The sequence below is a fragment of the Anopheles nili genome, chromosome 3 (genome assembly GCF_943737925.1).
Source record: "Anopheles nili chromosome 3, idAnoNiliSN_F5_01, whole genome shotgun sequence".
NCBI lineage: Eukaryota > Metazoa > Arthropoda > Insecta > Diptera > Culicidae > Anopheles > Anopheles nili.
Window position 1 is genome coordinate 73939805 of NC_071292.1, and position 14754 is coordinate 73954558.

General features: G+C 42.8%; 1 protein-coding gene across 3 annotated transcripts; it reads right to left on the minus strand.

The window, feature by feature from the left end:
• Positions 1-7591: 7591 nt before the first annotated feature.
• LOC128727328 (flightin) lies at positions 7592-11428 on the minus strand. Of its 3 annotated transcripts, none has more exons than XM_053821224.1 (4): positions 11277-11428; positions 9588-9745; positions 9332-9484; positions 7592-9248 (listed from the first exon to the last, which is right to left on the minus strand). In XM_053821224.1, the coding sequence occupies exons 2-4, from the start codon at positions 9704-9706 to the stop codon at positions 9095-9097; spliced, it is 426 nt and encodes a 141-aa protein (XP_053677199.1). In that variant the 5' UTR covers positions 9707-9745; positions 11277-11428; the 3' UTR covers positions 7592-9094. The 3 variants fall into 3 exon arrangements, with proteins under 3 accessions (XP_053677199.1, XP_053677200.1, XP_053677201.1); XM_053821225.1 differs by having other exon boundaries at positions 11179-11329; XM_053821226.1 differs by having other exon boundaries at positions 11171-11316.
• Between the last annotated feature and the right edge of the window lie 3326 nt (positions 11429-14754).

A 14754-nucleotide genomic window follows, 5' to 3' on the forward strand; every position in this document is an offset into this window, starting at 1 on the left:
TATAAGTTTGTACAGTCTTTTGATTACATATTAAAACTTTTTATTTTATTTAAATTCTTGATGAGTTTTTGATGTTGTATTTTTGTTACTATTTACTTTTAGTCCTTTTTTGATTTTTTATTTAGGGCAAACAAATAGTGAAAGAAATGTTGTTTTTTCTTCATTTTTATTATGCCGCTTATAGCAGTTGATTCAACACTCATCTCATATCCTCCTGTACATTAGCAACATCAAAATATTCCTATCCACACTATTGTAGCGTTTCATTCCTTCTTGTATTCATATCGTAGCGTATACAATGAACACATGTAACAGAGGCATAAGCAAGAAACCGCGTTGGTTTCGGTTCATAAACGATACGCTTGCTATCTTGGAAATTTCGGTCATTATAGTTGATTTCTTCTAGTTAGTGTATTCACAACATGCTAATCGTTAGCGTTTCTAGCTCTGCCTAACTTCCAACTAAACGTTGTTGTTGACATAAAATTGGGTAAAATAGTTAATCATTCAAATGGCGATTAAAGAAAACAAATCTATCAATTACGTAGAGCTTTTACATTATCACATATCGATACATACGTACGCGTGTTTTCCGAGTGTTCCTTCCTCTTCTACTTCTAAGCTTCTTGCTTCAACGAAACGTATGGAAGTTTACTGATAACAGTGCTCCCAAGTTTTAACCATCGTAGAAGTAATTGTTTTTTTAACTACCACCCCACGATTCCGAAGCTGTTTTTGAACGGTTTCTCCCTCAGGATTTCCAGTGGCCGTTCCGAATTATCATGCATTTTTGTCATTATTTTTTATGCTAAACATCCAAGCCACTCCAAAGACTACATCGGGCACATTCCGTTGTCGATGTCGTCGTTTGCAGCTAAGGCACCTTTTGATGAATCCATCGGTAACGCCAACCAATGGAGCAACAGCAAGCGTCTTACGATCGGCATAAACATGATTTAACGGTAGAGCAGTGGTTTATGTTTGACGTTACCGTTCGTGAAGGAATTAATACACTTCAAACTGCCCGACCCTGGGGAGGAAGAAATGGATAAGTAATAGCTTAAGCCATACCATTGAATTGAATGTACCTCCAGATATGCTGTCGTTGAAACACGCTACTAATTAAGTACATCGAGCAAACCGCGCAAGTACCGCTCCATCGCCTAATGCCCGGGTCGAATATATCGAAAAATAGGATCTATAAACAAGTGTAGAAACGTAATGTAAAGATCTGCAAGCATTCATGGCGGGTGCCGTGTGCTCTAACATAAGTGAAAACATATTACTTAACAAAGGAAAGAAGAAAAACATAAATGAAGAGCATTGAAATTGAACAAAAAATATTACTGGAAAAACGTTTACAATTATGGACAAATGGCTAAAATGTGCGATATTAAATTTACGTATTAAAGAGAGTGTGTAAACGTGAAAAAACTGTAACCTGTCGAAGAAACATGAAATGAAACGAAAACAGTGGATAAAATGCAAGAACCGGTGGTGTACACACTTGTTTGCGCTCAAGTCTCCCGGTAGGTGGTAAGCTCAGTTTGGATTCCCTGATCGCTAGAGCAAGCTGTGAGACACACACAGGTTGGAAATTATAGGATTAGAACTTGCATCTAGCAAATGCCGGAAAGCTCTGGACGAACTGTTATATAATCTTTACAACAACGTGGAATAAATGGTAAACGATCAGCACCGAGGAAACCTAACGCTAGAAACAAATATATATATTATATATACACATAAAAAGAAAAACCTATAGCATAAAAGGCAGATAGAAAAGAAAACTAAAACTGACATAGATAAAAACCAAGCGCACCCCAAAGCACAAACTTGCACACATACTTACGTTTGCTGAGAACGAATGAAAGGACGAAGCTGAGCAACAGTTTCAAACCATTATCGTTCGCTAGGACTGAAGTCGCATCCTCGGACGTAAGGATCGTAAAAGCCTATTCCCAGCTGTGAGTGTGTTCGCGCATGGGTGCATACGTGGGGTGCAGTTAGATAGTATTTTGGAAGTAACATTAGCGAATACAAATAGACCCACAGCAATTGCTAGCAGCCAAGCAGCAAAGCAACCAGCATCCAGTACGAAACGAAAGGCAGAACGGAAAAGGAGACAAGTTATCAACGGTAAATGAGACACAAACTACCTGATTTATTAGCGCACCACTAGCTGTTGGCTACTCATTATTATCTATATTTTATATTGTCCGATCCAAAAGGTGGGCTAGCGGAATACTTAACACTACTAGAAATTAAGAGGTACATCTAAACCGTTACTGACGTCAGCAGCGCAGCAGAGGTGTGCAATGTTGTTGGCACAAAACAGCAAACGTTGATGCAAGAAATTCTAGTCACTTCTCTTTTCACTTCTTACTTTCCTAAAACCCACAAAACTTCCGGTATCGGAATATTGAAGGAAACGTGATTTTGTATGGGATTTGTGCATTGTACGCAAACGTATCGTCTGCATAATAAATTATTCTTTTTTTTTAACTACATTTTTGAGCAATGCGAGCAAAATTTCTCGTACTACAACGTAATGCAAACACACGATTTAGGTCGTGCTTAGTTTTAGTCTTGTATGCGCCCGTTGCATAACATTTGCTCCATCATTCTCTCTTTCTCGTTCTATATCCCTTAGCTACACACGTTTCACAAGCTAGATAGGCGTACGACGTTAAGGTACTATTATATTTTAAGTCCAATTGGGTAAATCGAAACTGAACATCGTTCAAATGCAAACTGCACATTACACTCGTGCTGCAACTGCAGTAAAGGGGCATTTAAGGGATCTATATATCGGTGCCTGCATCGGAGATTTTTAAACACCGCCTACTTACGACACCTACCTAGCAAACGACGGGCTTGTGTGTGTACGCTATTGCTCATCGAATCGAAGGTACCCTAACTATCATCAACTTGAGCGGTTCGAAGATAAAAGCGGCGCATGAAAAAAATGTACACAAAAACGACACACGCAGAAAGAAATCTCGCTATTATCACACGAGTTTCAAGCCGAGTAGTGCTTAGCAAACTTTGCCAAAGCAGGGTCCAATACCGGAGCCCTTCTACCAGGCGATTTAACCGAATTAAAAACATCTTTTTCGATAAAAAGCCTCCTTTTCTGGGAGAGGGAGATCGAAATGAAGACGAGCGGGAAAACTCTTGCAATGATGGTAGGAACACAAAATATGCTCGACTTATCGATAATATCTAAACCTTTTTGAAGCACGGAAACTCATTTTACCTCTACATTTTATCCCGTTTCTCGATTATTGTTACACAACAAACTTTAGATTAATGAAACGAAAACAAAGCATAACAGCGAACATGTAAGAGGTGGAGTTGGAGGAAGTGGGTGAGAGCAGAAAGGAAGAAATAGAAGAAGAAGAATAATAAGACAACATTACACGGTACACATGAACGACAAATAAATCAAACTTGAGAATAGTATTGCAGGCCGAAACCAAACGAAATGGAAAGGGAAACGATTTATCTGGTTCCAGTCAGGATGTATAACGTGGAGCAGCGATAAGCCACTTGGTAATGTAATGTAAAAAATCTCGAACAAAACCCGAAGACAGAACAAATCGCGAAGGAATGTCCCGACACGGAGAAACGATGCAAACAAACAAAAACTAACAAACTCTCAATATTTACTTGCACAATATCTAAGGCACAGCTCTTCCGAAACTTTTCAAAAACTAACTATACTAGCTAAAACTAACGTTGCGAGATGAAGCATTGAGTAGCAGAGGCATGGCAGAGGATTAAAGAAACAAAAAACACTTAATAAAAGATATCAAAACAAAACATGAGCAAAACGAACTAATCATAGTGTGACAGTTTACCGAAAGCAGACATATTTTCAAATAATGCTACTAAAGAAAAACGGTAACGCTCTCACGAAAACAAAGCAACGACCGAAGAATGATGATGCGAAAGAAGATGGACAGGATACTTGATCCACGTGCAGATACACATGGTAGCCGTCAGTCGGTAGGCACGAGAGAAAATAGAAGAGATCTGCCTCAAGTGCTGGCTGGTGCCGTATTGTTTAGGAGTGACGCCATGGACACAGAACGATGTAACCGAGACATCTGCTGATCCCGACCCGCCGCAAACGCGCTAAGGCACTGGTGGCGGAAAATAAAACATAAATACCGAAACATTAGAGCTGTACGCCTGAAGCAGCCTGAAGAAATGGATGGACGTTGCCGAAATGCGAATGCCAAGGTTCCAGCACACGGAACCGCTCGAGTGGTGAAGTGAACCGGTGTGAATATTTCATCACAGGATTTTCCTATCCCTCCTACACACACACACACACACAAATGCGAGAAAAGTTCGTTTCCCTTTCCAAACTCAAACGGACCTCGCGAAGCGAACGAACGAAGCGTAACGAAGGGTCCACATGCTATGCGTCTGGTCAGTTCGTGTCCCTTTGAAAGCAATTTGCGACTGTGAAACGGGGTTCGGGTTTTTGGGGGCTATGACGGGGGATCAATTGAGAATTTACATATTCCGAGGAATTGGATATAAGCGATGAAGCCATTTGAATTGGGGAAAACGAACAAAAGTTGCTCCCTGTTGTGGCCTATGCAAATGAAAAGGCGCGATCGATACTCCACTCCCGCACTTGAAAGAAGTTTTGCAGAAAGAGAGAGAGCTGCTGCCGCTGTCCAGACTGTGGTAAGAAACTGAAATGAAACTTCTCGTCGTTAATCTCAACTTTAAGCCTCAATCAATAGCAAATACTCAAAACGATTGTAAAATGACGTTCGTTACAAGTAGATTTTTTGAATGGTTACTTTTTGGACAAAACAACTAGCTATGGAGGTATTTTAGAAGCAAATTTCCAGGTGGGATTTTAGGGATTCTTAGAAAGCTACACTCCAAACGGGCGGTTCCGTGTGCAGGACGACGGAAAAGGAACGTTTCCAAACAACCGAGAACTGAACGCGGAAAAGACGAAGCAAGGTGCATGCCGCGCTGGAAGGACGAACCACACGAATGGTGCGAACAAATCGACTATGTTAAATAAAATAACGGCGAAAACCAATAAACTCATATAACGTGTTGGAAGATGAACAAAGTGTGATACGCGTGTTTTGGAGTTTTACTATTTTACGTTTATTTGCATAACTACAGCTAGGTAAGGAAATGCCCCCCTTTTAATTGAATAGGGAAGTAAGTTTCGGTTTCGTTTTCATGCACTATGTACTTGATTGAGTCTCGTTGACTCGCTGCCTGCCCAGAGGGGGTAAATACATATTTGTTTTAATTTCGTCACAGAGCTTAAGGATTAGAGTGTCCGACGAATGTTCACCACGTGTGACTTCTGGCCAAGGGCTTTCTCGAGGAGATCTGCGTAGCTGAGTTGATGTGTGCTTCTTGCTGCAGGACGATTCTGATGCTGCGGAAGTTTGCTGGAGGCGCCGTTTTCCCCGATCGAACGCGAACTGCACCAAACGCTGTCCACTTTGCCACGGATTTGCTGCGAACGTTGGTCGAAGGATATTATGCTGAACCGCTTGTCACTCGTTTGCGCAAAAGAATCCATAGTACGATTTTTCGACAAGGATGAATGTGTTGTTAACTCGATAGCTGGCGTATAACAATTGTGCTGAACCATCAGGAATGTGTGACTATTTATGGACGAGCAGGGTGTTTTACATCACAACGGCTGCTAGGATTAGAGCTCGATTACCTCGCGATGTAGCTAAGAAATGAAACGAAGTACCTGTACAACATTCATTGGTTTTTCCCAAAAAAAATATTGTTATGCGTTCCGTTCCCCAAGTCATGTATTTTGTATATTGAATAAAACATTAGTAAGAGGTAAAAAATGCCTTCAAAACGTATTCGTACCTGTTTCCTATTATTTCAAACATCTGAAACATTGAGCTTGTCAAGAGGTAAGTTTATTTCCGAAAGAACATAGTTTAACATCCTCGCGGGTAAATAATTCACTAAAAAATCAAGGATTATTAACGAAAAAACTACCCAAGCACGGGCAAATGAGAACAGGGAATATACTTTATAGCATTTTGGGCATATTAGTATAGGTAGTCGATCTATATCTCTACAGAATATTTGCTCCTTTCATCGAATTATACTTTTCAAATTAAATGCTACATCGTTTGCTGATAGAAAAACGAAAAATTAAGTAACTATAATGATAGAAAAATGTTGAGAAAATCACAGAGTTAAAATTTACGTTAAAAGTAGTACAAAACAACTGTTTAAATCGTTGAAATACGCAAAACCATAGGCAACGTTCATTTTCAACGGCATGATCCCGCGCGGCTGAAATCGCGCCGTTGCGGGCAAAAAAGCAACTTTCGAAAACGAGCAAAATTTGTCGCTTTTGTAACAGGGTCGCAGAACGTCTAGGAGGTTGCCTCTATCAGGCGCCGTATCGCCGTTTGCTACTATAGCGGTCTCACTCGCACCTTAAGAAACCTGAGGACATTTTGCGACGCCCCATCCGTCGACTACGAAGGCATGACGCGCACTGAACCACTTGCGCCGTTATTCGATTGCGTGTTCCCGGCAGCGCGTGAAGCTGCGCGGTAAAGCGAGAAAGCAAATGACTCTCTCTTACGCGACGCGCCGTGATTGGATGGTTTGGAGAAACGCTGCACTATGGAACTACGCACATCAAAAGGTCATCGCATTAACATTTCGATTTCTTTACACATTATCGAAAAAAATCCACCCAATGCCGCGACAAAATCCACTCAATGCCTCGGAAAATAATATTCCAATTCAAATGAATATGATTTCGACAATGGGCTATCGAGTTTGTGTTGAAATTTCACGTCTTGCGTTAATGCTCAGATTTTTGCACTCAAATTATGGCCACCACATACCACCCATAGTCTAACCAGCACTACAGGAGATCACATGCAAAACAGAGCTACCCATCTCTTAACATGCCAGAAAGAGAGACACCATAGATCGGCTAAATGCTGAAGCGAATCGACACGACGGTTAAAGCGTGGTGAAATATAGTAACTACGACCGAGGGGAATTCGCTTGTTTGCAGCTTCCTACGTGCATGATCTCCTGGTATCACTTTCATGCAACCCATATGTGAAATTCGCGCCTGGTCGACGACGGCGCAAACGTCGCTGGCGTGCTTTTTCAGTTCAGCGTGGCGAGTCTGCTTATATGACGCCGCTTGAACTTGCTATCTCGTTGGACTGTTCTTTCTGGGTACTTTTAAACAAAGAAATTGTTTCTTGATTCTCCTTTAAAATAGTGATACTTTGAAAACATTGCAGGTAATTTCTTTTTAATGCGTTAAACCACTCCGCAGGTAACAATTTACACTCGGATGTATGTTCACCCGTATATTTCATCATCATTTTACCTACATTTTGATCAATTCTGAACGATTTGTTTCGATAATGGAACGAATTAGCCCTTATGTAGCTCAATATATCCTTCACGTATTATATACGCTTACAATTCCACACGATTGCTGGGTGATTTATCATTGCTTGAATTCGAAAAGCTCCCCAGCAGCCCCAGTGCGCTGAAAAGCAATCAAAATAAAGAGACACGTGCCATGTAGTTTCGGAGTTACTTTCGTTTATTGAAATTTTATCGTTCTCAGAGCGCTCGAGTGCTGATCACTTTGGGTCGGGAAAAGGGAAAGTTGAGTGTCATTGGGACTGTTCGGTGGTGGTGAATTTTCCTGCTATTATTCCGAGCGGACCGTTGCGGCCATACGCCGATCGCCACCGGCAGCAGCGATAGAAGCCTGGAAGAAAACGTGCGTGATCGGTTCACAGCCTGTGGACCGATCACCAGCCTCGGTAGGTCGAGCTCAGGTAGAGCCGCACTAGGGGTCGGCTTTTTCCTACACCACAACGGGCGATGGGGTGGGTGGGTCGAAGAAAGAGAAGAAAACAGAAAACGTACGAAAAAACATGGTACACACCGACAACAATCAACAGTGGGAAGCTTCGGAATCACCCTCGGAAAAGCGAGTTACTTGCACATGTTAGGCGGGAAAAACAAATTAACGGAACCCGCTGGACGTGAAAAGCAGAAAGTTGGGGTGAGGAAAATGAAAGCGGCTCATTTCAAAAGCGAAAATAACTGCAAACTAAAACAGCATTGCTGGGCGCTGGGCTGTGGGCTCCGTGGGACCGATTGTGGTGCTCGGGGCAGTGGAAAATTAATTTAAAAAAAAAGTGAACTCGTTCGTTTGGGAAAACCCTTTTTCCACATCCTGGACCACGTCACTCAGCCGCATCAGAGCACTAGAGCACCAACGACCCAGCCGGTCGATATCTAAACAGGTTTCAATGTGTTGACGCGCGCGCTCGATCGGTTCTGCTGTGCTCGCAGGTCCACACCGAGTACTACCTAGCGTGTATTAATCTAAGTCAAAGCAAAGCGAATTAAGAAAAGTAAGTACAAAAAATAGTAAAAACGCATCACACGGACTCTGTACTTCCGCTTCAAGTGCTGCCAAGGATTCTAGCATCCTTTTCCGCAAACGCGTACAGCAAACTTCGAAAGAGAACCTAAGTGGGCGCGAGGAAGGACATTTCTCGCCGTGGAGAGTGTCGATCAGGTAGGACGAAAAAGGGGAGAGTTGAGGAAGGGCGGGGCGTTCGTTTTCGTTCGAGTCTCTCTGTGTTGTTGTGCGACAAGGACGTACTCGTCCTCAGTTCAACTTCTTACAGCATCTTCTACCGTTTGGTAAAGGTGAAGGACGTATGGTACGAATAGGATCGGTTTTGTTTAGGTTGCCATTTTTACACAATTTTTATATGAATTTTCACAGGCACAGTTCTGTTATTTGTTTTCAGGAGGAGATAGTTTTCTTTTATCTTTTCACAATCTTGTTACTCTTCGATTTTTTTTCGATTTTTTTCCGATTTTTTCCCTCCATTGTTTGCTGTTACTGTTTGGTTAGGTGGCCGTGGGTTGGTGGGTAGAAAATGAGAGAATATAAAAAAAGCCTTCAGTAAGCGTTATCCTTAGCATCGGGTTAGCGTTGCGGTGCTCCCCTTTGTGCTCGTTTTCAGGAGAGAGAGAGAGAATGCGAAAGCGACGCGCCTTAGAGGATCTTGCGGTACTTTCTGTTAGTGTAAGCCTTCGAGTGGCAGTTGTACGACTTGATCTGATTACTTAGGGTGTACATAAGCTTCCGGTCGTCCTTCTTGAGGCCGATGCTGGTGTAGTTATACACGTCATTGATGTCGCGGGGCGTGCTAGAAGTAAATTAAATTATGGAGAAAAAAAAGGGATGGAGCTGATAAACATCTTCAAACGCATCCCACCGTCGGCTGCTTACGTTCTCTGAGTTCTCAGGACGCGCTCGGCCCAGGTCTGAGGGCGAGGGATTTCCGAAGCAACGCCACGCGATCGTCGATCCAGATAATTGATGACATCATCGTAGTAGTTGACGCGGTAGTCGTACATGTAGTTGTACTGCAAGAATTGTGGGCTGCAAACGCGGCAGATGGAATAACAAAAAAATAATTTCCACTCAATCACATTGATTCAATTACCGGATAAATGTTTTTACCGATCACATTTCAATTACGTACCGAACCCAGTGCTTGTAGAGAGGCATCTTACGACGCTGGAAGTCGTCGACGATGTTAAGCGGTTTCGCGCCTGGCTTGTTCTTCACAATGACGCCGGTGGATGCAGCACCATCATCCATTGTTAGGCTGGGTTGCGTTCGTTGCTAGCGTAAACGTACCTACGAAGGAAAAGCCAACAACATACAACACATCACTCGAATGCACTGTAGCACCATGGTAAAGCCCTGCAAAACCCCTTCAACAGAACGTTCGCGAAATCGTTCCTTCACCTGGTCGGCTGATGACAATCACACCCTAAACGCTCGACGTAACACGCCCTCAGAATAGAGGCTGGCGTTTAATGTCGGTGATTAAAATTAGACACCATTTCTAGTACCCACTCTCAATGCCTGCTTGCGTTTTTCTGCGGTGGTGCAATGATCGATACACGAAAAGAGTAAAAAACAGTCAAATAAAGGCAAGGGAACGACTTTGCCTAGGCATTGGCTCGGAAACAAACACAAAAAGGGAAAACTACGATCAGCGACAGCCGCTTCGGTTCGTTTGAAAAGCGTGGCTTTTCTTTTTGGCGAAATTCCACATGATCTTGGACTAGCGAGAGTGACATCTGTTAAAGTGTTTTCGTTTTGGAGGCTATTTGACATTTTATTCTTTCCTGCTGTCCTCCGCGAAGGAGCTCAAAGAGTTATGGGTTGATGATTTGTGATGAAATCTCTCCCGAAAGCATGATCAGCGAGGGGTTTGTTCTTTATGCGCCTGAGGTCGGAGGTTGACGAATGATTTATGTGAGGTGTCTTTGACGGGCCAGTATTTATTCTTTTTCTTTTTCTTTCTGTCTTGGCATTTCGTACGATGTCGTGACATTGTAGAAGTATATCGCACAGTCAATGACCATCAAGCATGAGCGAGCAATAGGTATCAGGGTTGGTAGCTACAAGCATGTTCGGTCCATGCCTCTTTGAATCTTACTCACCACCGTACGATCGATCGATCCGAAGATTGATCGTGCGTAGTTAATTTCAATAGCACAGTGCCCTAGCACGAGGCCTGCAAATAATAAATGATCTTCGCGGACCAATTTTAGCATCAACGACGATCTTCGTACCGTTGGAACGATGAAATCAGCGAACAAAAACCCTTGTGGTTAAAGCATTGAACCGCTGCCAGAGCGGGCAAGGTAACATACCAACCGTCGGCAGCTCATGCAGTGGTGCGTGAAGTTAGTTTTGATGTATACTATAGGTTTTTCCTTGAAATGAAAAGTCTTAGTATTTATACAATCTGTAAATGACAGCTTTTGTGATACATTCTTTACTACTCAAAAAGATACCATTTGTCATAACTTTGACGACGATTTGTTCACAACCATCAAAAATTAAAGCGGTTTCAAATGTTGATGAGCAAGCTTGACCAAAACTGAAAAAATGTACATTCACTTATTTCATTCACATGAGTCAGGATTCAAAACGATATAATTGTGTGTAAAATTGTTTAATGCCATAGTCCACTCCATATCCTCTTGGTAACAATTCCACAAAGTTATGAAACTATAGTCAACACTTAGCTACAAAACCACCACCTACACCAGCACCTTGCCAAGCGTTTCCCCTCGATTTGCTGAATACAACGACAACTCAAGCCAACAGAATGAACCAACTTAACACACGTTCAATCACTTGCGCAGCGTACCTTTAAGAAAATTGACTTGTTAATCCGGTGGAATGAACAGAGAGACTGACTGCTTCCCGAACCGGACCGGTATCGAAATCGACACGGTTGTCGGGCGTTCGGCACCGCTACTTCTCCTCACCCAGAGGGAGGAAACTACGCCATTTTTTTCCTACTACTCCTCATTAACGTGAATACCTTCGATCGTCGCCCCTCCTCGCTAAGGAAAGCTCACTCCTCCGACGATCGTGAACGCGTGCGCGGAATGGTAGTGACACGTGGGTGGTGAGAAGAGGAAAAAGAAGGGAAAGTATAGGAGACCATTTTCGCGCGTACGAGTGAAAACACCTTTTTGCCACGTTCGGGCATCTGTCAATGGGCAGCACGCCATAAAGCATTCCCCGGTCACCGTAACTGATCTTCCGATTCGGACCGTCGGCTTTCGGAAGCAGAAGCGAATCCATCCGAGTCCGGTTAATGTGTGAACGCACAATGAGCCACAATTTGCACCGCTGATTTCGGTCAAATTTTGCAAAGGATGAGTAATCGAAGCTATATCAACTTTAACCACATTCTGCTACGCAGCTGGGTGTTATCGACAATCAACGGCTAATTCTGAGATTCCTTACAGAAGAAAAAGGATTTAAAGATTCGTCTTCAATGTGTAATTTATTTTCTCTTATAAAAACGGCTGAACAATGTTCGCATATGGTTTCGTTGCCAAAATGTTACCCGCCATAGATACACCGCATGAGTTGATTCAAACTGAGCAATCTCTATGGTAAGGATACACAAAACTACTACATTTGTTCCATCAATCTTTCATTGCATTCCTACCCGTGCCAGTTATCGACTAATTAGCACCCCTTGAAAGCCGCCAAATGGCGAGAAATTGTTTAAATTTTCGAAATCAGTCAGACTTGTGAGCGATCCCCGAGAGTAGTGCATTTTCATCTAATCACCAGCCCCATTTGTCCCTCGTCCCAAGGAAGCGGCCTGCGTCACAAAGCACCTCTGCCACTGTTCAGGGCTTGAGTCCGATGATATAAGTGGACCGTGCCTTGGTTATGCGAGGAATTTGCCCGCCGACCGGTAGCTGGCCCATAAACACACTTTCCGATGCACCTCTTTTTGGCCACCGTGTGTGCGGTGCAATAAAATTAACTGCCTTTATTTTTATTTCCCTTCAAATAGGGAACCTCACGGTTCGCTGGCTTCATGCGCATACACACCGAATTCCCTCCGATTGCATGGGCTCTGAAGTAGTTTTGCTTTTTTGTCGGTCTCGGTGTCGGCAGCTATCAAACCCGAGGGTGTCCCTGCATTGGATTCGGCCATGCCTTGCTAGGACAAAGGTGTCGCCAGGCGAACATTTTCAGCACTATCGTTTTTTATTTGCTCATAGCAAAAAGAAGGAGGGATGCGATGAGAGTTAATTGTGAAAAATAGACTGCAATCGATGTGCGTTGAATGCGCGACATAGTTCGTTTCCTTTCGAGCTGATTGTGTGAATATTTCCTCCATGAGCAAGCGATAAGTTTCGTCTGCAGTTCAAAATGCACTCAACAATTGTGTTGTAGAGGGGTGAAGGATGGAAGGATTTATTGCCGTTTTATCATCGTTTTTGCCAGCTGATGCCCAGCATTGTAAGTCAACTACCAGGCGCCTCCATCACGGGAGCTATCTTCAACTCAGCAAGATAAAAAATTAAACATCAATTTTTTATATCATAAAAAACAATTACTTCTAGCATGTGATATTTTTTACTCAAAATCGTTGCGCTGAAAAGTTTCCTCAAAAGTTTATGAGCTGAAAGAAACCATTGGTCGATACGTTCAACCAGGGTTTTAAATATATGCTGCCTTACATTAGATTTTTTTTGTCCAAAATAAACGCATCATGCTCGATGTCAAGCCTTACAGTGGAATTCAATTCTGATGCTTAAAGTTGGTCAAAAAAGTATGTGATTTATTTGCCACATGTAATCAAGCTCAGTGTTATTGTATTCATTTTACCAAAGCAAAACAAAGCCATCCTTTTCCGTCGCCAGGTATATTAATCCATGCCACACGAAATACAATACAACTTCATTCGCACGCTGCTTGTGTGCTCATTCGTGAGGCTGACGAAAAACCGGACACCTTAACCGAACATGTAGCTGCTGTCAAAACATATGCAACAGGAAAAAAAACATCATTTAAAAAAACAGCTCTTATAGAACGCTGCCTTTCTCTCTTGCTCGCAAAACCCGTACGTTTTTCGCGTCCATTAGTTAACTCCGGAAACAGTTGAACCACTAACGCGGTCGATATTGTTTCGGTTGGGTCTTCTTTTTACTTTTTTAATTTTGAATTCATATAACCTCATCTCATGCGCACGGAATGTTACACCAGAACATCCTATTTTTGGAGGACACAGCTCAACTACCAAGCCCACAGCCCCGTTCTTTTCGTCAGTGTCAAGGAAAGGAAAATCACCAGCTGAGTCGAGCGCAATTGTCCTCTATCTCGCGGTCAGGGATAGAATCTTGAATGTTGGCCATTGGTTCATTTCTTCGCACTGATCACTGTTGAACACCTGAAAACGATCCGATGGGCCTACAGAAGCATGCTTGTTGTAGAGTTTACGTGCCGGGAGATGTGAGACGTACGACTTGACACGTGACAGCTGGCAGCTGGCGCTTTAACCATGAGTTCAAACCCGATCGCACTTCCATTAGAGCATAAAGTCCTCTTAACTGCCGCTTTGAAGAAAACTCATTAGAAATAAAACCGTAAGGGCCCTTAAGCGTTTGGATCTCGCAAAACAATTTAAATTTCGTTATTGACATTATTAAATTATTAATATTAAATCACATTACTTTCCAAAATGATCCGAAAGTGTTCCCAGTGTTTAGATCCGGTATGTATTGCGCATCTCATACGTCATCACTCACAGGGACGATCTTGATCGTAGATCAGACTGGAAAACGAACGCCACCCCTTTCGAAGATCGGTCAAGATCAGTCAGCCTTTCTACACCAGTCTAATGAAGCTACAAATTATCTTCCCAAACGATGAGATAGGACGCTGAGGTTTCGTCAAAGCCGCTCACACGGGTACACCTGGTCTAGTTCGACGGAATTTGTTTTACTTTTCAGGTCCATTAAAAATAGCATTCTTATTTCCCGCTCATTGCTCCCTCTTGCCTACTGAGTCCGTATAAGCTAAATCTTTTAGAGATGAATTATTGACACCAAATGGCATCCCACATGCCCCGTGCACTTTACAGAAGACTCTCGGCAAGGTGATTCATCTATTTGGTAGAGGAGAACGACGCAAAAATACGGTACGACCCTCAACGATACGACCATCCACCGATACAGGTGCCGGTGGGAAGGTAAATTATTGATTGCACTTGTGCAGACGCGCACTATGCAAGTACGACCAGTTTCTTGCTGACTGGCGCTAGACAAATATAGCTCATGTTTACCCCAAGCCGTGCGATTTGTCCCGCACAT

Excerpts from the sequence above, each read along its gene's own strand:
- LOC128727328 (XM_053821224.1), bottom strand. The coding sequence starts at position 9,706 with ATGGATGATGGTGCTGCATCCACCGGCGTCATTGTGAAGAACAAGCCA. Across the intron at positions 9,485-9,587 it reads CTCTACAAGCACTGGGTTCG|CCCACAATTCTTGCAGTACA; the intron begins GTACGTAATTGA and ends CCGCGTTTGCAG. Across the intron at positions 9,249-9,331 it reads GTCCTGAGAACTCAGAGAAC|CACGCCCCGCGACATCAATG; the intron begins GTAAGCAGCCGA and ends ATTTACTTCTAG.